Source organism: Genypterus blacodes, unplaced genomic scaffold (genome assembly GCF_046128005.1).
Source record: "Genypterus blacodes isolate CSIRO-AG114 ecotype Tasmania unplaced genomic scaffold, CSIRO-AGI_Gbla_v1 ptg000012l_1, whole genome shotgun sequence".
In the NCBI taxonomy this organism is placed as follows: domain Eukaryota; kingdom Metazoa; phylum Chordata; class Actinopteri; order Ophidiiformes; family Ophidiidae; genus Genypterus; species Genypterus blacodes.
The window spans coordinates 1,554,491-1,576,919 of record NW_027466826.1 but is presented as its reverse complement, the minus strand read 5'-3'; the positions used below and the strand labels follow the sequence as shown (position 1 = coordinate 1,576,919).

Below are 22,429 nucleotides of genomic sequence, written 5' to 3'. Positions count from 1 at the left end.
GAATTTGTCAGTCACTCTCCCTCTTTATCTGGATGAACCAGTTGTTGGTCTCCCTTGAACATGAAAGGGGCTTCAGGTGATACTGTTGCTCAGCTGCGGAGGTGTTAATTTCGGAAGGAAGCATCAATGGAAGACGGAAAATAGGATTATGTTACAAAATAAATACAGGAAATAAATACAGGATCTCTCTATCATAGTCAGAATTTCATTCAAATCTTGTAACCTGGCAGGTGTGTATTCAAACCCATCTGCTATGTTTGACAGTAGGGCTACTTATTATTATTATCACTCTGCACTCACTATTAAGTTAAATTACAGCTTTTAGACACAGTAACCACATTGCTGGATTACCCACGCAGGCAGACAATATCTGAATAAAAAGCAAATAGACACTCAAAGGGAATTCCAACCCACTTTCATTTGTTTCAATTTCAATATCTCAACACGACCAAACATGTGTGAATGTGTAATGTGATATGGAAACAGACATTTGCACACAACGAGCAGCTGATCAACAACACCCACGAACTAGTTTTACTTTACAAGGAGAATGACGAAATGTGGTTGTGTGTAGTGTCAGCGGGGTGTTATATATAAACAGTGATGCATATAAACAGCGACGGACCACAAGAGGCTGAACCAAAGAGGCGCGGGGACAATGAGGAAGTCACCTTTGTAAATTCAGCACAGCTCACCGGTGCTTGACAGTCAAACACACACGGAGCAGCAGCAGCAGCAGCAGACAGACGCCAGCCCGCCGTCTGCTGGATCAACAATATGACCAAAACTGCGACTAAGGCAACGTTAAAGTCACATCTGGATCATAATGGACTGAAAAACGGAGATGTCAGGATAAAAGGAGTGGATCGGAGAAGGACAGAGGTATTGCCAGCGCTGGTAAACAACAATATATGAATGTCATGTTTGTATGTTTGTATTTGTTTCCTGTATTTTGCTGGAAGTGCGCCTAGTTTAAGGTGTCGGCATCAGGAAGTGAACTCCTCCGTGCTTTTACTTTGCAGGACACAGATACGATATTTGCATCACTAATCTTTACCTGAAAGCGACGTATCAGTGACGTAAGCAAACTTTGTGAACCAGTATCGAGCTACTGTCAGAACTGGAACCAACACTGTGTCATGTCAAAATGACGTAGGGAATGAGTGCTGTTTTTTTTTACTACTACTGTAATATCGCTGTAACATTTATATCACTGCGATTGTAACGTGAGGCTGCTAACATACAAGTGCAACAGACAGAGTAACATGATCAGCTCATTCCTTCGCAGAAGTATCTGTTAGTGCCTCTCATTGGTAACAATTTATCAACCCCGCCCAAAAATTCTTCTTCCCTCTTTAAACACACTCTCTTTGCCTGCAGGGCAGAGAGCAGCTCAGCTATTTCTGAAGAGTCTTTCCTGCTTCACCTGCCTTACTTTGTTGCAACAATTTTGTTTGTTTGGACACTGTCATATTTAAGAACAGGTGCAAGTTGCATCCATACAACTTCCACAAACTGCAATAACATTTGTTGTATATTCCCTGTTTTAATACAATTTACATTCAATATTGAGTGAGTGAAGAGTTTAAGAGCTTTGAGTGGTTTTTGTATGGAAGAGTGGCCATACATGTCCCGGTGGTGCATTTGAATGCTGATGAGGTGGTGTCCTCCAATTTAACCCCAATCCACAGGTTGCTTAATGTTTTTATAGGCATGGAAATGATGTGGTTCACAGGGCACGACCATCCCGATCATTACAGCTCTGTTGAATATGTATGGATAAGAGCCGTTCTTCCCCCTCATGCTGGAATAGTGTTACATCCTTGCAGTGTTTGATTGGTAGAAAGACAGCAGACACAACCTGGGATGATAGCTATGGAGCTTATTTTTTTAAAACATTTAATAATAAAAACAAACATCAGTTTTCCTTTCTCAGCCAGGTCTGGTTCCAGAATAAATCACAGTGTTGCTGAAATCAGCGGGGGCGCGCTAGTTACAGAACAGACTTCTTGGCCAGGCCATAGCAATCAGAAAAAGCAACCTGCTGGCACACAGACAGGCCCACACCAGGTTTCTACAGCACAAACCAAGCAAGTATCTCCAGGCAGGTGGAACCCATGCAGTAAAACAATACTTAGTTAAACATATTATATTACTTGATGTTTGTTTCACTGCTGTTTCTTTCACTTAATCATTTTATTGAAGAAAGCATCTAAAATAACAATGAGCATGCTGTTATGAGACAATTTTATACAGAGAGGGGAAGAAAAAGGAGACAGAAACAAAAAACTAAATAAAAATTACAACAATAATATGTGATACAGAGTTTAAGATGACATCATGTAAGTGCAAGTTTTGCAGAATGACGTCATTTCATTGGTCCGACAGTCCCAAATCGCATCAAGTACACAACAGGCTGTTGCAAGATGAGAACGAAAGGGGGGAACCCTTAAATACCATAACAAAAACGAGAATTCTGTTATTTAGTGTTGCAAAACCTGCAAATTTCAAAAAAGATCAGAATGGATGTAATTTGTGGTAGAACTTATCAGTGTGTCCCCTGTGTGTCCCCTGTCCCCTGAATGTTCTCAAGTATAAGAAAAACTGTTAACTTATTGTGGAAGAAATACTCTTACCAATAGGTCAAGGTAGTACGTGATCAAAACAAAATCTTAAAAAAAGCGTAGAACCGTGCGTGCGTGCGTGCGTGCGTGCGTGCGTGCGTGCGTGCGTGCGTGCATGCGTGCGTGCGTCAGCTCCGTGGCCTCGTCCTGTATCAGTATTAGTCAGTCACACAGCATTACCATGGATGAAGCATTACGCTGTTTGTTGTTGCTCCTCACCCTATTCTGTTCCAAAAAAACTTTTTTTTCCTAAATGTCATGTATGGAGGGTTCACCCGCGCAGAACCGCTTGGCAGAAATGTGGTAAACATATTAGTATTCCATTTAAGCATGCGTCCGTATTAATTTGACCTGGGCCTGTTTTATTGCTTCTGCCTAGTAGGCCATTGTTTCCTCCTGCCTGTTCGTTAGAGGGGTTACTCATAACTTTATGCACCCATTTAAACAAAACAAAGTGCATATCTTTCCTATTATAGACAGCCAGTAAGTGTAATACGGTCCAAGTCTGGATAAGGATCTGGATGTGGAGAACATAACAATGTTTGGACAAAACTGGAATGGAATCATGCAACAATTCTTGTTCGGTTGGATTCAGTAACTCGCAAATTATGTTACCAGTTTTTCATGCCTCAGTGTTGGGAAAATAGTCTGGGAGCAACTTTTGAAGGCTTACTATCTCCTTTCAATTCAACTTAATTGCTGCGTTCCTAAATGAAATCCGGCCACTTTTATTCCAACATTGTTGTTTTCTATTCACTGTGATTTAAGTCAGCCTATGTTGTCCCTTTGTTGTATAGAAAAATGGCTCGAGGAGCTTCTACAGAGAGGAGGCCTTTGAACAGGCGCCTATGTATGTGGCTGTCATGACATATCTGGGCTTTGGCATCGTCACCCTGTTTGGCTACTTCAGAGACTTCCTCAGAGCTGTGGGTATAGAGAAGCGCAACCTTGCTCAGGAGAGAGAGGAACAGAAGGTGGGTAAAGCATGCACACAACACACAGCACACACAGCACACACATGGTCATATTGTACAAATTCAAACATAGAAAGGACACAAATATTCACATGGGCACTAGGCTCAGAGGAACACGCAATGCCGAGGGTGTCAACAGATTCTATTTTCCCCTAATTATTTCACTTTTAGCTCTTGTGCTCTCCCTCAGTCTTCTTCCTTCATGGAATCCTTGTTCACTTTAACGTTGCCATGGGTGAGACAGGACACCATGGAGAATATCTGCTGAAGACCTAATTAATTCTCAGTGGATGCAAGCTCCTTCTGTGTTACTGTGCTTTTAGATCAGATTCTTGATAAGACCTGAGCTCTGGCATATTAGAGGCTCAGGGTTTCCATAGATTTCTGCACTTAAATCCAAGAACTGCTGTATTTTTAAATGTGAATGATTTGCCCTGTGGTGCTAGTGTAGAAGTGCAAAAGTTCAAAACTTTGCTCCCATAATTTGTTGCCATTTTGGTAAGGAAGCCACGACTACTACACATGGACAGAGACAATGAATACATAACATAGATCTGAGACGATGATGTATCTTGGGGGAGGTGCAACCAGGCAAGCCTGTCTGCTGTGTTTGACAGGAGTCATTTACTGTGTACTGAGTTGAGGATAGCAGAAGCTTTATGTTACCGTAGCGATGATGTTGGCTTTGATGGATTAGATATGAAATGTTAATGGAGGTAAACACACCAACGCTGTCGTTAAAAATGGCATCGTCCGGATAGCCTGTTGAAATATAACGAAAACTTGGGTGTAAATTCTGTCATTCTCATTAATGTTTAAAGTAATGGTTACCATTTGTATTTAGGAGGACAATCTGATGAAATCCAGTACAAGAGCTGTTATATAAATCATACCGTTGCGTAAGCTGTTCATTTGTGTCTTGTTTGTGTTGTAAGGCATTGTGTTTTTCCGTATATCAGCTGCCTCTTATAAAACCTGATTATAAGGTCTATTCCACGAGTGAGCAAATTGCAAATTGTGTCATTATGATGGACTGATAGAAGAATACATTGCATTTTCAGATGTTATTCTTTTGGTTTTATTAGATTTTTCATTGTGCCAGAAGCAGGGTTTTTAGTTTGTGTTATGGCTGATAGCGCCTACCTATGAATTGCTGTATACACTAAACAAAACTATTTGTCTTGTGTGAAAAAGATTTGTTTGCTTTATTTCAGTGCCTGGAAAAATGTTAGTGTTTCCAATCCGTGTGACTCTCCAAGAGAATAATATATCAGCCAGACTTTACTAACAAGCGCTCCAGGACATCCTGTTCTTGGCTGATGATGGTGTGGGTTTCCCTTTTTATTTACAGCATTTTGTGCCACTTTACCAAGACTTTGAGAACTTCTATACGCGTAACCTGTACATGCGAGTGCGAGACAACTGGAACCGTCCCATCTGCAGCGTGCCAGGACCTGTGTTTGACGTGATGGAGAGGGTGTCTGATGATTACAACTGGACTTTCAGGTACTGTTGTTAAGACAAGGTCTTCCATTTACAAAGTTTTATATTTGTTCATCTATTAGAAATTCTGATTCCTTTTATGGTGCTAGAAACTACATAAATCATGACTAGCATATGCAAATCAGACGTTCATTGCGTCAACACCGCCAACTAACTCAGATGAAGATGAAGATTTGTTTATATGGGTTGGTGTCATTGTGAGAAATAAATCATCTTTGGCAAGGAGATGTGGGCATCTGTATTTCTGGACCAAGGGAATGAAATATGAACAGAAACCATGGGGTTGGGACTGTGGGGAGGAGAGAGGTTTAATGTGATTGAATGAAATAGAGAAGAGTGGGCAGCTTGTCTTCTGTGTGCCATGATCTGTGCTATGATCTGTAAGAAGTAGGTCAGATGAGGAAATGGAGCAACCCTTCTAAAAATTGATTTCAAACCCTTCCATGGTAGCTTCCACAAGCAAGGTCCAACACTAAAATAAACAAAACTCTGAAAACGGTTACGTCATCACTGAATCCCATCTCCTTTTGACTTTACAAAGACTTTTAATTCTTGATTCCCAATGAAAGCAGAGCTTAAATCAACTTGTACTCTGGACATTGGCATCAAAGTCATTTCGGTTATTTATCTTCTTTACTGTCATAGACGAAATAAAGTGATTGTTTTGGTTTCTGTGAAATGCAATGCTGAGAAGGAACGCACACCAGCTGCGTCTTCTTACAAATGAAGGCCACATTTCTCTGAAACATTCAAAAGAATCCTCCTAAATGGGATTGTCAAGCTCTACAAAGGATGTGTCCAATGAAATGAAACAGCTTTTGTCCTAATTTGATGTCTCGTAAAAAGATATTGATTTATAAAGTAACAGGTTTCAAACTTGCAAATTGAATTGAATTGAATTGTCATTCCTTTTTATGCAGTGTCATTCATTCTCTCTGTAGGAGAATGTGTAGAAGTGATTGCAAATGTTTACATGCTTGCAGGTTAACCGGGAAGACGTTAGAAAATGTCATTAACATGGGCTCTTACAACTACCTTGGTTTCGCCGAGAACAACACTGATTTCCTGAAAACTGTGGCAAGCACAACGAGCGAGTATGGTGTCGGGGTTTGCAGCACAAGACAGGAAATGGGTGAGTTTGTGGTCTTTGTTATCTTCCCACTTCTCATTTTGTTCTCTCACTTAATGCCTCCAGATCCTTTCAACAAGGGTGTATTTTGTCAGAGGTCGAGAACAGAAAATATCATATTTCAAGTACTAAGAGCTGTTTGATGGTGATCCTTTTCAGTTTCTAATTTGTGTGTCTTATTTTGCAAGACAGTGAAACAGTTGAATATGATACTGGAGATGAAATTCTACTTGATCGAATATGCCGTCATTAATTATCCTTCTTATAAATTATACCACCAGAATTACTAATTATCTTCCAGGAGCTCCAGTGTTGAATGAATTATCCAACCTTTGTTGAATTATGTACCGTTTGGACATAAAATGAGATTATTACATACATGAGATCATCCCTGGTACATATTGAACAGTGGGGAAATAATATAGTGAAATGTAATATTATGAAACACCACAGACATTAAGCAGACTGCAAAAGGAATATGAGCGATGGCAGTGGGATGCAGGGCTTCGGATTAATTTTAAATGATCTTTTATCCTGTGAACTTCATCCCAGCTTCTGATGATGTCTAAGTGTCCCTGTGCAGCAGACAGCCCGTGTTTCAGCATCCCAGTGTTGCTGTAGGAAAATGCGCCGATTTGGCTGTCAGAGGTGTTGCGGATTGGTAACCAGTAGTATGCAATGGAAGTCAAGTCAATAGAAAACGTTTACTTAAGCAAAGTTCTTCCTTTTCTCAAGCTTATTTTGTTTTGAGACACTCGTGACGCCACTGTACTCCAGCGTAATGAATCTCTGCGGAAGGTGAGCTGACCTACATGGCTCATATTGGGCTGTGAGAGTTCTTGTGCGGTGTCGCAGAATGTTTGACAGACCACGGAGACGGCGAGAGAGGAAACCATATAGCATGTGATCATTAGTGATATGCATGTTTGTTAGAGTGCAAGCACACCCAGCCCCTGCATCTCCACATCCATTATTCATTAATGTGATTTATTCATATGTTTATTTCTCGGTCAAAATAGGTCTGTTTTATGGTGGGTTTGTCGTGCATGTTTCAGTAGCCTCACTGGGAGGGTTTAAGAAATAACAAGTGCATTCTCCCATGTGACCTTATTATGCATCAATTATTAAAAGCCCCCGTGTTTAGGAGCCGTGCTGCCCTCATCTCCCATGTTGGAGTTGACATGCAGTGATTTTTCTTGTTACTTGAATTGGAAATTTACCCAAAGCAGGCAATATAAGAAAACAAAATTCCACATGAGACATTTGGGTTTAAACAAATATTCATGCCTCGTGTGCTTAATTGCGCTTGATCTGTGCTTGTGCTGGCTGAGAGGTTTTACTTTGCATTTGTGATCCAAGGTGTGCACGAACGATTGAATCTCTTACGCTACAGTGTAGGATATTAGAAGACTTCGTAGCGTGCTGCAATTGAATGTTAGTTTTGTGGGTCAACTCCTACATAGAACTTTCAGATCCAGTCTAGTCAAGTTGAGTTCAAAAAGTTAATTAAATCTAGAAATAATTTCCTGCAACTATATGTGGTGTTAAGAAGTGAGAGCAGTGTAAAGTGTGAATTCCAATATGAATGTACACTCCGTATGTCTTACAGTGACTATTATTATAATCGTCAAATAGAGAGCGGATAATGATAATAAAGACTTGATGATGACTGATGAAGCTGTGTGTCAAGACCAAAGATGTTATTTTTGATTTGACAAACATTTATTGACTTAGAGTAATATATTACTATTATGCTTTTCTTCCAATCATTAACATAAATCAGATACCAAACTCGCTTGACAAATTATCAAAGGTTACAAAGTGCTACCTAGAACATAGTAGACTGGGATTTATTGTTACGAGTTTGGAGTGAATTTAAGTAGCAGTGACGCATAGACTCCATTGTCTTTCCAGACTACAAAAAAGAATTTAGCCAAGGTCAGTGATAGAAATGATTTACTCAGCTGGGAAGGACGATTTTGTTGTAAAAACCTCAGTCACTTGCTGCGCACAAGGAAGAAAAGGATTTAGCTCATTTGCAAATCCACTTTTCACTCTTGTCTCCTCACAGCAGTAACACATTACTTATTACCCACCATGGAGCTTATGTTTTCAGTCGTGTTTGTCTCTTTATCGTGTTTGACTCCCGACAGGATAGCTCCAAAAGTTTTAGATGGATTTTAATTAAACTTTGTTGGAAGGTCGTACATGATACAGGGAAGAATCCATTGTATTTTGTGACTGGGCAGCCTGATGGTGCCGCTGAAATAACCACTTTTACATTCTGACCCATAGCTTCTGAACAGTATGTCATAGAGTCAAAATTTCTTAGCACATAGAAAATTCCGATATCATCGTTTCCATTTTGAATTTGAACCAAAACTGTTTTTGTTTCTCTTCCAATTGTCACAAAAGCTTCAGATAGAATGTCTGGACGAAACCAGACAAAAGCTTGTTCTTTGTTTATTGATATTCCTTACCGATTTACTATAACTTAACACCAAATAAGCGCAGCTTATTCTTCAAGTATCTCTATCAAGTTTCTGTATCTCATGAATGAATAAGTAAACAATTGGTGGACATGTGCACTCACCACTTCTGCAAAAAATAAAAAGAAACATGCGTCAGCCTGATAATGGCGCTATTACAACAGAGTTGGTTGGTTGGTTTATTCAGTGGGAGTGTGTTAGCCTGATGATGGTTATCAATAAACCGGGGGACTGCTCGGCCTTTGCAGAGGTATTGTCATTAATGAGACCTTGGTATTTCATAGGACTAGTGGCCAGGATTAATTAGATCCATTTGCCAGAGTAGGAATCATTTAATTCCAGCTAACTTGTAACCAACGTGAGTGAGATTTCATAAAGATTCTTCTCCCTCTTAACCCGAACAGCATGGAGACCCAAAGCACCCTTATGAGGTTAGCATATCAATAAGGAGGCAGGGCACTCCTGTGAAGCCACCGCTGAGTAAAATGTTCTATAAAGACAGCGAATGTCAATGGAGTCTGATTTAAAAAGCTCCACTTGCCGGCAGGGGTTATGAGCCTGAGTGGTTGAGGAAATGTATGAATCGATTCCACTGATGAAAAGCACCAAATGGGAGCTATCATGGGTTTCGTTAGTGCATTATGTTTTTATACACGTGACTCTGTAGCCATTCTCAGTTCTTCTCTGAAACTTTCACCCTACAGTGCCTGCTCTGTGGGTTCGCTTGGAAGTGTTTGAACTTGGCCGTTATCCTTTTTACATGGATTTAATGCACTTTTGGTTATTGCAGGTGTGGTCTCTTGTGATATTGTTGCAACTGAGAGCCATTGTTTCTACTGCTAACTGGATCATTTCAGCTCTGCAATATTGAGAAAAAAGAGATTAGATATGTTTAAGAAAAGCTGACATTTTGAAAGATTTTTGGCACCGGTGGTGACAGTTACGTACTTGTATACTGTAAGTGACGTTTAGATCAATACTCATACTTCATACTTATTTATGAAACTGTCATGTTGTAATATATTTCTTCATAGTATACCACCCACCAGACCTGGTTGATTATATATGAACCTTTCATTCCCTGCCTCTCCTCCTGTGGCTCACAATTATACCATACATTCTTTCTAGAAAACTCACTTTTTGTGCACAAAATAGAAAAACTCTTGTCAGGTAGAAGATTCCAAAGTGATTAATTTTCTAAACTAATCCTGGTTCCCACCTGTCCCCATATGTCATAACACCAACAGTCTCAGCCCCCACACCTGCTCTGGTTCCATTTAGACCTTGCAAATCCTGCCTCGATATGAGTTTGGATGAAAAAAGGGACGATTCAACTGAATTACCACATATTGAATCTTTGTACTGTATATCTCTCCACATCCCTGAAGATTGAGAGGCACTCATGCTACTTGTCTGTGCTTTCGGCCGTTTGTCTCTCGCCTTTTATCAGGAGGCATTTATCTCTGTCACACCTTGTGATTGGATGACAAAGACTGGCAACAACACTGAGACTGAAGGGCTGCCAGATAAACCTGCAGGTACAACATTCTTATCAGGGTGATTCACCTTTTGTGATTTCTGTGTCACAGGTAACCTGAGCATCCACGAGGAACTGGAGCAACTTGTAGCTGATTTCCTTGGAGTAGAATCAACTATGACATTCGGAATGGGTTTCGCCACTAACTCAATGAATATTCCAGCACTTGTTGGCAAGGTATGTTATTTAGATAAAAATGTCAAACACCCTAAAAGGGAAATCTCCGTACAAGTTAAACAGCACAGCAGAAATGAATGTAATTAGCCCAGCTTTTGTTCTTTTCGTGCATGTGGCCTAAATTAATGAATAATAGTCAACTAAACTCAGCTGCTAACAATAGCAGACCCTCCCTCATTAATTAAAATCATAATTAAAACTTACAGTAGCCAGGAGGATGGTAGCTTGGGCATACATAGCTGCTTCCAGACACATTGACAAGGAGGGGCAGCTTTTCTTAGGAACACCACTCAAGGGTATGATTACCCATAGTCCGACCTGTTGGCACTCCAGCCTGGCTCCCACAGACAGCCATGAGTAACCAGGAGCAACACACTACTTGAATATCTGTGATTGGACTGGACAGGAGGAGGGGGAGGTTGACCGTTTAAGTGATGAGAATGGCTTCGTTTATGCAGCTGAAGTGGCGTAGCAGCCCCTTAGGATCATTCATGGTGCCCACACCGTAACCCTATGAAGGCTTGTGATCAACCCGTGCAGCCAAATCTGTCCTACAGGGACAGGTTGTGCCCGGCTGGGCCTGCCGGGAAGGCAGATCTCCTGTCGAGTGACAGCTGCTGGTAGACCAGGGACAGGGCCTACTGGACCCCGGGCCAAACCAAGGGTATCTGTCACTTAGAGGGTGTCAGCATCCCCTCCACAAGAGTTCATTCAGTCTATGCATGCAGGGATGCTTACAGCTTCATTGCTAAATATGCTAATATGCAAAGAGAGAAATTTATGACACTGAATTAATTTGCATTCTGATTTTCGTGGAAGGACTCCACTCTTTTAAAATTTAGTTGACAGGAAGTTAACCAGCCAAGAAATAAACAGTAAATGATTTACATATACAGTACATACAAGCGAAGACCTGCACAGTGCCCATGTCCACATACATCAAATCTAATTTCAGTATTTACCATTGGAGCTATGGTTCTTCTGTAGTAGCTTCCCAAATTCCAAAGAATGATGTCACTGACCCACTGTAGATCTGCCCAGTAATCACAGATTATATATGATTATTATACAGATTATGTATGAAATCATGTAATTTATAGATTACTATGATATTATGGTGTGACTTTTGTTCTCTCTTTGCTGGTTTCTAGGGTTGCTTGATACTGAGCGATGAGTTGAATCACACTTCTCTCATCTTAGGGGCCAGACTGTCAGGCGCGACCATCCGTGTGTTCAAACACAACAGTAAGTCTGAAATATATTCAGCTCCTGAGTTTAAACTAACGTGAACGATTTTTAATTGTGCTGAAATGTCTCTATCTTTTATTCCTTGCTGTTCACTTCTACCTATCTCTAATATTAAGCGCGAATTACACATTATGATGCTCAGTCTGCTTCAGGAGACACATGTGCCAGTCCTCTGGCAGCAAATGGGTCCTGACAGGTACAAGCAGTGTCTCTCAAGGCCTGTCTGAGGGGAAAGAGCCCTCAGGCACCTTACAGCTGACCCCTCCCTGCCTCCAGGCTGCCTCTCTCTGAAGAGTAAAACCTACTTTTATTGGTGCACAGCCTCTATTTGTTAAGAGGGTCATAACAGTCAACGTACCCCCAACAAAGTCAGTGCAGGTATTGTAAAATATTGTAAATATTATAATAAAATGAGTTTACGGTGGCACTTATCAGATGCAAAGCACAAATCTGTCCAACATTTCTGGGGAAGTTTCCAATGATGTTTGGGGTGTCAAAGGTTAAAAGTGGATCAGGTGTAGACAAAGATGGAATTTCATACAACAGAAGTTCAACTGGTTTGCCTACTCTAGGAATGTGTTGAAAATACTTCACATAGTCATACTGCGCGTAATACATACCACTTTAGACAGCACAAGATTACGCTTTTGCCTTCTGTCTAGTGGCAGAGAGGGCTAAAACAAAGATGAGATAAGAACACTGTCATGACTATGAACAAGCTGTGCCTTATGTAGAAGCATTGTTATCATCCTCCTCCCCTGTAGTCGAACTGTATCTCCGCCACCCGTGGCTCAGCACTTCAGATTTTCTTGACTGTGGTCTGCAGGTGTGCACACACAGAAAGCAACTGTAAATTCCCCTTTAACTGTTGAGATTTTCAGCTTCTACTGTTTTGGTGGTGAATCAGTGATGTCAATCTGTGACAGATTATTATTTCACGGATGAATTCTTTGAGAAGTTATCCTTGCTGCTCAGTGGTATTTATTGAAGTCTTTAGGGTGCATGATGCTTTTCATTAAATTCGGTTCAACACTGCCATCTGCTGGTTTCCAGCTAAGGATAACAATCATTTACAGTGTCAAACCTACCTGGGGAATTGTGCTGATGAAAATAACATTTGATGATTTCACACCGACCACACAGAGAGACCTTTGTCCAAACCCATATTTAGCTCAGTTAGTAATCCTATCTGATACATACTTTGCAGGTGTTCATTAGCTGCATACAGCAGAGATATTTCCTGTTTGTAGCTGGTAGAAGGTGTTTCTGGCAGTTGAAGTCGTTTGTTGTGCGCTCCTGTGAACAACCCCGCCCTGTGCAAATGATTAGTCAACATTGTTTTGTTATAGGCAATTTTAGCTGCATGTTCGGATTTGCTCTGCTCATTGCTATTCTCCATATCTTACATTCTTGTGCGTTTTTTTCCTTTGATCCGATTACAAACTTTAGCATAGTTTGTCTTGCATTGAATTACAGCAATTATCTGCACCGGGTTTTATTTTCCCCTGAATAATAATGTGCAGATTTGGATTGTTTAGTTTCTCACCTGCCTGCTCTTTCATTTTCTCCCTTCTCTCTGTGTGTGTGTGTGTGTGTGGCTGTGTGTGTGTCTGTGTGTGTATTTCAGACATGCACAGTCTAGAGAAGATGCTAAGAGAGGCGGTTTGCTCAGGACAGCCTCGCACCCACAGGCCCTGGAGGAAGATTCTCATCATGGTGGAAGGCATCTATAGGTCCGCTGTAATTATGCCACACACAGTTGCACACATAAACACACACAGAAATGCCAGTATTGTCCTTCCCTCACAGACGTCTCACAGACAAGCGGATTCAGACTCCGCTCAGGTAGAAACCTTAATTTGTAACCCGAGGAGAGTCTCAGTCTGTGTTTAGCAGCCCCTATAATGGTCTCTTTTTCAATTGCTTCCCTCTCTCCCCTTGAATAATAGTCAGTGTTTCTCTGTGTGTGTGTGTGTGTGTGTGTGTGTGTGTGTGTGTGTGTGTGTGTGTGTGTGTGTGTGTGTGTGTGTGTGTGTGTGTGTGTGTGTGTGTGTGTGTGTGTGTGTGTGTGTGTGTGTGTGTGTGTGTGTGTGTGTGTGTGTGTGTGTGTGTGTGTGTGTGTGTGTGTGTGTGGTGTGTGTGTGTTTCTCCACCTCTCTGTGTGTGTGTGTTTCTCTCTCTCTCTCTCTCTCTCTCTCTCTCTCTGTGTGTGTGTGGTTGTGTGTGTGTGTGTGTGTGCGCGCGTGTCTGTACGTGTGTGAATTTGGATGGTCGGCCACTGTTTGATTACTTTAGAGGAGAGAAAGGTATTGTGTGTCTGTCCCAGCAGTGAGCTATCCTGAGCTTTAGTGACCCTCTCCATCTGCTCATTAGTTCCAAATCAAGGCCAAATAGAGCCACAGAGATTGACTTGGCTGCACACACAGCTTCAACTGTTTATCAGGAACATTTTCTCATCTCTATTCTTCTCTCTTTTCGCTCTTAATCGCCTCTTTCATCTTAATCCTTTTGAACTCAAACTTGACGTATTGCTTGTTGATTGGAGACTACATGTTATTTTCCCCAAAGATATCTTCACATTTTTCACATTCAGCCAGGGGACGATTACTTTATGCTTTAATTGTTTTATGTTTACTCCTCTCACATGAAATGAAAAACCTTGATCATGGCCATCAAGTGACATTAATATAATGATTAATTCTCCCACGATTATTTGAGTGACAGATTAATTGCACGTCATCAAATTGGGCTTATCAGGAACTCTCTAAGCACTAAAAGAACAAATGCTCTTTCAATCTCTTCTCTGGTAACATCAAAAGGCTGGGATAAGACATAAGCATGCTTTAGCTATATCCTGGCCTCGCCTTTGATGTCTGCAGAGATCCAAATGAAACCCTGTCTTATGTAATTTGGGGTACAGATGTTCTCATCGCCATAGCAGGCCTGGGATCGCTCCATTCCCTGTGCCATACACTCCCCTCTGTGTCTGTAAGGCTGCATGTTCGAGGCCATAAAAGGCTTGCATCTGAAGGGGAGGAAGAGATCGGGGAGAGGTGTAAAGAGAATTGAAAATCAGAGGGAGGGGAGGAAAATGGAGGAGGCCAGTTGAAAGATTCCTGGAAGATTAGAGTATGTGAGATTATGTAACACACATGTACAGATGCACTGTAGTATGAAGTCAAGTATAGAGTTGTATTCAAGACTTTGCTTCGTATATTTATAACCAAACATGCATGTACCCTTAGTTGCTACTTATTCTAACTGTACTCTGTGTGATTGTCTCCTCATTAGCATGGAGGGCTCAGTGGTGCGACTACCTGAGATCATCGCTCTGAAGAAGAAGTATAAAGCGTATCTGTACCTAGATGAGGCCCACAGTGTCGGAGCAGTGGGACCGACGGGGAGGGGTGTGACCGAGCTGTTTGATGTGAATCCAGCTGATGTGGACGTGATGATGGGTACCTTCACAAAGAGCTTTGGGGCTGCTGGAGGCTATATCGCAGGGAAAAAGGTTCATTGCTCTCCTTCAATTACAGATTTCAATGCATATATTCATCAGTTGTAGTGAATATGAATATACGCACTATACTATTCACTTTATCCTTTGATAAACATTTGTATACAGATGCATTTATTATTTGTATTCAACATCTGATAGAAGAGGTGGTGTGTTCTTCCTTCTCAACCAAACAGGTAGTGATTTACTTACCAATGGCCCCACCTATTTTAATTAATTGTGTCATCCATCATCGTTTGTATAATTTTCTCTCCAATTTATAGCACACCTGCAACAACATCGAACATCAATATCAGTGGTAGACCACTTTTCCCCCAGTCAGACATGCACCAGTCTGGTCGCTGTGCCATTACAGGAAATTAATCCACCTGGACCAGACCTGGGTCATGGTGCATGTAGATGGCATTAATTACTGTAAAACAGCTTCAACTTACTCTCGTCATTAATTAAGCTACCTGGCAGTGGCCATTATCTACGATGCAGCTCTAAAGCAGGCTAATATACGCTGTAAAAAGTATTTGTGCGCTGCGCAGTACTGTCACACCCAGGTCTGTTTCTCAAAAGATGTATGAAGCTTTTCCAGCCATTCTGGTTCTGTCACACCCCATCTTTCTCACAGCGCTCACGTGTCGAACAAATGTTCCCCAGGCAGCTCCTCGGGGGCCTTTCTAATTCCTTTTTACTTCATTAAAAAGTACACTTTAGTACATAACCACACCGGTTTCGTGGCAGTTGATTAGAAAGCAACACAGGAAACCGCCATGTTGTTTGAATTAGGTATTCAGAGAGGGACCTTCCTGCCATTGCCTTATGTCGGCTCACCCCCACTCTGCCATAATAAGAAGGTAAAGCTGGCAGAGGGCCAGCCCCTTCTTGTGGCAGGCGTCGGAACTGCGCTCCAGATTTAACAGGATGGCCTCTTAACAAGCATGATAATGTTTGAAGTATGAGCAGGCTGCTTCCTCTGACAGCTGGCTGTAGTAAACTCCTGACAGAAGAGAGAGAAAGCCTTTAGATTTGACGTATTTGTTGTTGTGGTGAAATCCCCCAAATCCTACATTAAACGGATTCTGGTTGACCAACAAAAGACTCTGCAGATGTGTTCTGGAAAACAGTCATATTATAGCTATTTTATGAGGGCACCAAAAATAAATAAGCCAATGAATTTACTTCACGCTCCTTGTAATTCACTTCAACCTTTGCGTGGAGGAGGCTTTGTTCATTAACCCTTAAACCGAATGCTCATGTGGCATTGAAATTGGGATACTAAATACATCCGTTGAAGTATGCGTGCATGCATGAGCGTGTGTTGTTCTGGCGTTGCTTCTAGTCTGTGGCATTGTGGCTATCTATGAACATATCTCTACACTTAAGACCGTGCTCCGTCCCCCACAGACCTGAGATGGATTTCGGACATGTTCTCTTAACAGGGTTTGTCTTTAGTCGCACCAAAATCCTGCGGGGCCCTAAAGCAGTGAAAATCCCCAGCTTTAAATGGAAACAGATGTCAGGTTCTTTCAGGGTTCTTCTCCTTACACTTTAAGTATTTCCCCTAAAAATCCCTGCCCGTCACGACTCCGGCGGGGAGGCCACAGTCCATTCGCCCACTCGGAACGTAGCGGCAGCATGTGGAAATGGCAGCATCTCGGGCTCTTGTGTCATCGGCCCCCTTGCCCGCCAGCCACCATGCAGCCACTGAGCGGCGGCCCCTCACCGCTCTCAGCCTCCTCAAACCTCAGAGCACTTACGCACACGCGCTCTAGGGACCCGTGACCAATTGAGTTCAGTTTCCCTGAAACGCTGCTCTCCTCTTGTCAACCACTTGCAGTATTAATCTACTGCTGACATTTAGGGAATAATGAGCATGACGGTCCTCATGCTTGCTCACTTCAGCATCGGTTCCTTCGCAAATTAGAGCTCTGGCTCCCTCCCAGTGCACACCAGGAAAGGATCCAGCTCACAGTCAGGATGCCATACTGATCACAGTGACAAGAAATCACTAGTGATATTTTAATTGCTTCTCAGGCGTCAACTGTACATGAGCTCTCTCTAGTGGCCCTCAAAGAAAAGTGCAGGGCCATCCTTCTTTCAAATGCAGAAGAAGATGTGAAATTATTTATATATATATATATATCCTCATATAAATATGCAGAATTGATCCATTAAGCCAATAAATATTTCATTTTTGAATATATTGTAGACATATTAAATGGATGTCCCTCTCTGATATTGCAGACGCTGGTGGACTACCTGCGAACCCACTCTCACAGTGCAGTGTATGCCTCAGCTATGTGCCCGGCGATCATTGAGCAGATCATTCGTGTCATAAAATGCATCATGGGAACAGACGGGAGCACAGAGGGTGAGTACCTCACAGCAGGTCTAACTCTAGTTCATGTCACCGACAATCTTCACTCACCATTCTGCTATTCTTTACACAGACAAATGTTATGTCTTAGGTATAAATTTTTACACCTTTCTATAAATTTTATGGAAACAAAGCAAACCAAATCCAGAGTTCAGTGCCAGTGTTAGCATTACGGATAAGCTCAGACCTGCAGGGAAAGACAAACAGCTGCTCGGTCTGAAAATGTGTAAGCAATTACAGAGGTCTGCAGCGGTAGAAAAAGGGGGCGACGTGCAGTGACGTGCACACGTGACCCTTACATGGAGGAAATCAGTTTCATGTGTGTGTTGTGAGGAAACCTGTACCTCTGAGAAGTTTCTGCCGTAATGGCATCGGACACAGGGCCAGGAAGTAGTCATTACTACAATACTAGCAGAATTCCTCTCTGACTGTTTGGCTGTTGGAAGTAGGAGGGTTAGTATAGGTAATAGTGATTCTCGTAGAAAAGGAGTAGTACTATGTGTAGAAGATATGCTAGTATTCGCAATAAGAGCCAAGGTACTTTGTTGATCTCATGGTGGGAAATTGAAAAAGGAGAAAAGAAGCTGCCAGGTCAACTATGTGGCATCGTAAATGAAGAACACCTAGAGTGATGGGTGTATATCTAAGTATTGTAATTATTTTGTCACTCCATAAACTAAAGACCGATGTCCTACGGCTAATGTATAGTTTCCGAGCCCAGATGTAACTCTCTCATGGCTCTGAACCAAACATGTTTTGTATCTGACATGGCCCGGGGACATCGCTGTTATAAAGAAATCAGTCCTCACCTGTCTTATGGAAGGGAGGGAAGGCAGCAGACAATGTGGTCTTTGAAAGCATCAGTTCTGTCATCCTTCACACAAATACAAAAGCCCACTGTGATCTGATCCTCAGATTGATCTTCCGGAATATGCCTGATTTGATTGTATTTTCTCTCTCTTACAGCCACTTCAGCTGTCTCTTTTATTTTGTATTTTGCACTGAAAGCCAAACAGAGGGCAACAGCTCAGACACACACAGGCCCATCCACACACTCACCTATTCATACGATTCCTGCTACTGCCAGCACGCTTTTGACCTCCATGCCCTCTATCTTTACAGAGAGGAACAATTTACAAAATGGAGCCTGCGCTTTTTGGCAGATGACTGAATGTTGTGTTTTTCCTCTGTCTCTCTCTCTGCTGAGATAAGGGGGTTTAAAGTGCTCTCTTACATCCCTTTGTAGAAACTGCCAATCTGTTCTCAGGTAATCAGAGGGAAACAGAGCTGTGTTCCAAGACTTGGCCATGCCAAATTCTACTGCAGCCATCGAGCAAATCTGGCTCCCCAGCGATCCACTTCATTAGGGAAACCAGGGGGTTAGCAGAGCACAGCCCCTCTGCCGCCTTTGATTTGTTTCCTAATATATTTATCTGAAATAGATGTGATACTTAAGTATTATTTGCATTCACTTATAGTCATGGCTACACTCCAATGCCTGGCCAGAGTCGCTGATTTTGTGTGAAATCTATCGTATCCAATTTGCTAGCCTTCATTTTGGCAACATGCATGTGCGTACGCCGTGCCGTCAGGCGGACAAAACTGAACCATCTGCTGTTGCAGCTGAGTTGTAATCATGAGCAAGCCTATAGTGGAGTCTGGAATGGCCGAGATGGAGGTACAGGGCTCGCACTACATTAGCTACAGCTTACAGTAAAAGTTATCTTCTCTCAGGGGGACTAGAGATGTGCGAGCAAAGCAGTGAGTTGGTGCTTTACAAATGTAAACCTGCTTCCGTTCTTGATGTTGAAATAGGCATTAGACGGATCCACCAACTGGCAGAGAACACCAGGTACTTCAGAGCCAGACTGAAGGAGATGGGCTACATCATCTATGGTAATGATGACTCCCCTGTGGTGCCAATCCTGCTGTACATGCCAGGGAAAGTGGTGTAAGTATGATTGATCTCTCAAGTCTTGTTATTTACTTGCTTTTGACTTTCAGTCTTAAGGATTGGATTGTCATAGAATTATATAATTATACATAGACTCACTCACACCTGTGCTTACCTTACCTTACCTTACCTTAGCCCTTATGTTTCCATTTCACTAACACAATTCAAACATACTGTAGTATGACAGTACGATCAAGCAATGTAAGATTCCGCCTGGCACTTTCTGACAACAGTGGCGGTGTGACTTTCTACAGTTAAGTTAAAGTTGTAGTAGTATAAAGTTCAGTAGTATATACTAATGATACATCATTGTGTTCCATGGGGGTTCATAAGGAGGAAGTGTTGAGCTAATAGTATGAAATGCGGAAAGGATATTAAGTATCCATTCAGATGAGTCCGAAAAAACATCTGATATCATATCAAATCTAACCAAACATTTCTACATCCACAACCTGTTTATACTAGGATATGTCACAGCTGTGTGTCTTTTCCTGAAACTTATTAGGGCTTTTGCTCGAGAAATGCTGAGCAGGAAAATTGGTGTAGTGGTGGTCGGATTTCCAGCCACACCGATTACAGAGGCTCGAGCTCGCTTCTGCTTATCTGCAGCACACACCAGACCAATGCTGGACCAGGTACACACACACACACGCACACACACACACAATAATATGAAAGTCCTTTGTCAGGCTAGTGTACACATATGCACATCTTCTGAAGTGGTCTTGTGTCTACAGGTGCTGCACCATCTGGACGAGGTGGGCGATAACTTATGTCTGAAGTTTTCCCGGCAGAAATATTCCTATAAGCCCGACTGCCATGATGAGACAGATTACGAGCTGGACAGCTGATCTGCACCTTTGACGCCATCACTTTACTGTGTCAAAACTAAGCCAATAGGGGCCAAATGTTTCTCAGCTGCTTTTTATATGTTTGTTAAAGAATTGTGATTTGACAGAACACTTATTTAAGCCTCTTAACCTCTTGTTGAAATATTACACAACCTGACAATCTGATTTGAGTTTTTTTGTCAAGATGTTCTGTTTTTTCTTCATTGTATTGTAGACAAAATTACAAACATTTTGCAGAGTTCACAACTTTGCATGTTTATTCTGATTCTTATGTCTATTCTTTGGAGATGTTTCTCATATATGACATCGGGCACTTCTGCTATTTATCAAAAGTAAGATTGGTGATTTATTAAAGAGCAATGGGGCTTTATGTGAAATGTCACCGTCATGACTTTTTGTGGTAAACTTCCTGAATATGTTTTGAGGTTAGAAGGTTTATCTGTCATTTCAGACCGAGTTCATTTGAGTTGAGTTTTTTACAGTACTGATGGTCGATTGAAGTGAACAGAAAATACCAAAGATGCCCTTTTCTGCATACTTGCCTGTTTTTGTAAAACTTTTCTACCAACCACCTTGATCTGCTTGAGTAAATGACAACCTTCCTGTAAATAATAGATCAGCAGTTACTTCTTCGACATGCAATTAAATCACAACCACCCCTGCACAGAATACAAAAGGTGTTATGGCTTGTTTTGTGGCAAGACTCCTCATATTTGCAGCAGCTTTAAGAGCTTAATTGTCGCTGTTTTCAAGATGCTGCCGTCCTGTTTCGCACACAAGCTGCGCAACATTTGCAAAAGTAAGCATGCAGACTATGCAGCAGCTGAGCCAACAGCAACCTAACCTAGTAATTATTGCTAAACTCTAAATTCTCGTGGTATGGGGTAATCATTTGATTAACACAGGAAGGGTTTTAGATGGGTGATGAATGTGTTTTCACCGTGTGCCAGATTGGGTCTAGTTGACACTTGTTCGCCCTGGAGACATTAACAAGTTTGTGTTTTTTCCTTCACATAAACAGTAAGACAAATGTGATCTGAGCGAGGAAGCTGTTGCAAAAAGATTTGTTTTTTTCGTAAAGGACAAAGTCAATCTCATATCATAGACATCATAGACGTGATCGGCTGTGTCTATAAGATGAGTTTTTCCACATCCGGCCCAGAAACATTAGAAAATTGTTTGTTTAATTTCCACAGCTGTCATGTCATACTAATGTCCTGTTCCATTAAGGTTTAGGAGAAATGGGAGTAAGGGATGTAAGATTAGAGATCCTCAGTGTGTTGGCTTATTACTTACATCTTAAATCTGAATTTGAACAATGAATACACTGAGGATTTATAACTGAGAATATAAGCAACGAGAAATGCAATTTGCAATTTGATTTAATCCTCAAATGTCAAAGACATTGGCTTCTCAGTTGCCATTCCTCTCCATTCAAACTTGTAGTCGTGAGCCTATCAGGTGAAAGTGTGCTTCAAATTATCATCAATGTTTCTGTTTTAGAAATAAGTAAAACCTGGCATATGTAGGTGTTTAGGAAGTGATCCATCATATTGTCAGTCAAAAACGTTAAGAAATTAGACCTTATACATTTAATGATGGATAATTTTAAAAAAAGGAAGAATTTCCATACACTTGGCCTGCATGGCAGTAGAGTTTCAACCAAAATCAGAAAGCTGGATGTGTTCTGGAAAAGAAATTCAATTCAAATCCATAATCCACACAATTTTTTTTTGCCTTAATTTAAATGTGGACAGGCTTATTTAAGAGCAGACAAAGCAGAATAAGTGACATTAAGAGATCCAAAGTTACCCTCATGTCATAGGGAATGTGTAAGTGTCTTCTGATGTGTAAAAAAAATTGATTTTCTTTTCACTAGCATATGAAAAGCAAATCCGTAAAACTGACCTCAGATTCCATAGGGAGAAATGTTGAATAGCACCACATTGCTCAGATTGTCTGGTTCACTGTGCATAACTCTTCATTTTGGACGACAGCATGAAAGTAAAGCAAACAGCGGTTGTCGTCTGTCTTTTCAGAAAATATAACTTTGACACC

The 22,429-nt window shown here is 41.4% G+C and overlaps 1 protein-coding gene across 2 annotated transcripts; it reads left to right on the top strand.

Moving 5' to 3' along the window:
- The first annotated feature begins 563 nt into the window (after nucleotides 1–563).
- Nucleotides 564–21,047, top strand: sptlc3 (serine palmitoyltransferase, long chain base subunit 3). Of its 2 annotated transcripts, none has more exons than XM_076163621.1 (12): nucleotides 564–897; nucleotides 3,422–3,598; nucleotides 4,950–5,104; nucleotides 6,085–6,233; nucleotides 10,309–10,433; nucleotides 11,585–11,678; nucleotides 13,309–13,414; nucleotides 14,973–15,192; nucleotides 17,434–17,560; nucleotides 19,382–19,517; nucleotides 20,026–20,155; nucleotides 20,258–21,047. In XM_076163621.1, the coding sequence occupies exons 1-12, from the start codon at nucleotides 778–780 to the stop codon at nucleotides 20,369–20,371; spliced, it is 1,653 nt and encodes a 550-aa protein (XP_076019736.1). In that variant the 5' UTR covers nucleotides 564–777; the 3' UTR covers nucleotides 20,372–21,047. The 2 variants fall into 2 exon arrangements, with proteins under 2 accessions (XP_076019736.1, XP_076019744.1); XM_076163629.1 differs by having other exon boundaries at nucleotides 568–882.
- The last annotated feature ends 1,382 nt before the right edge of the window (nucleotides 21,048–22,429 follow it).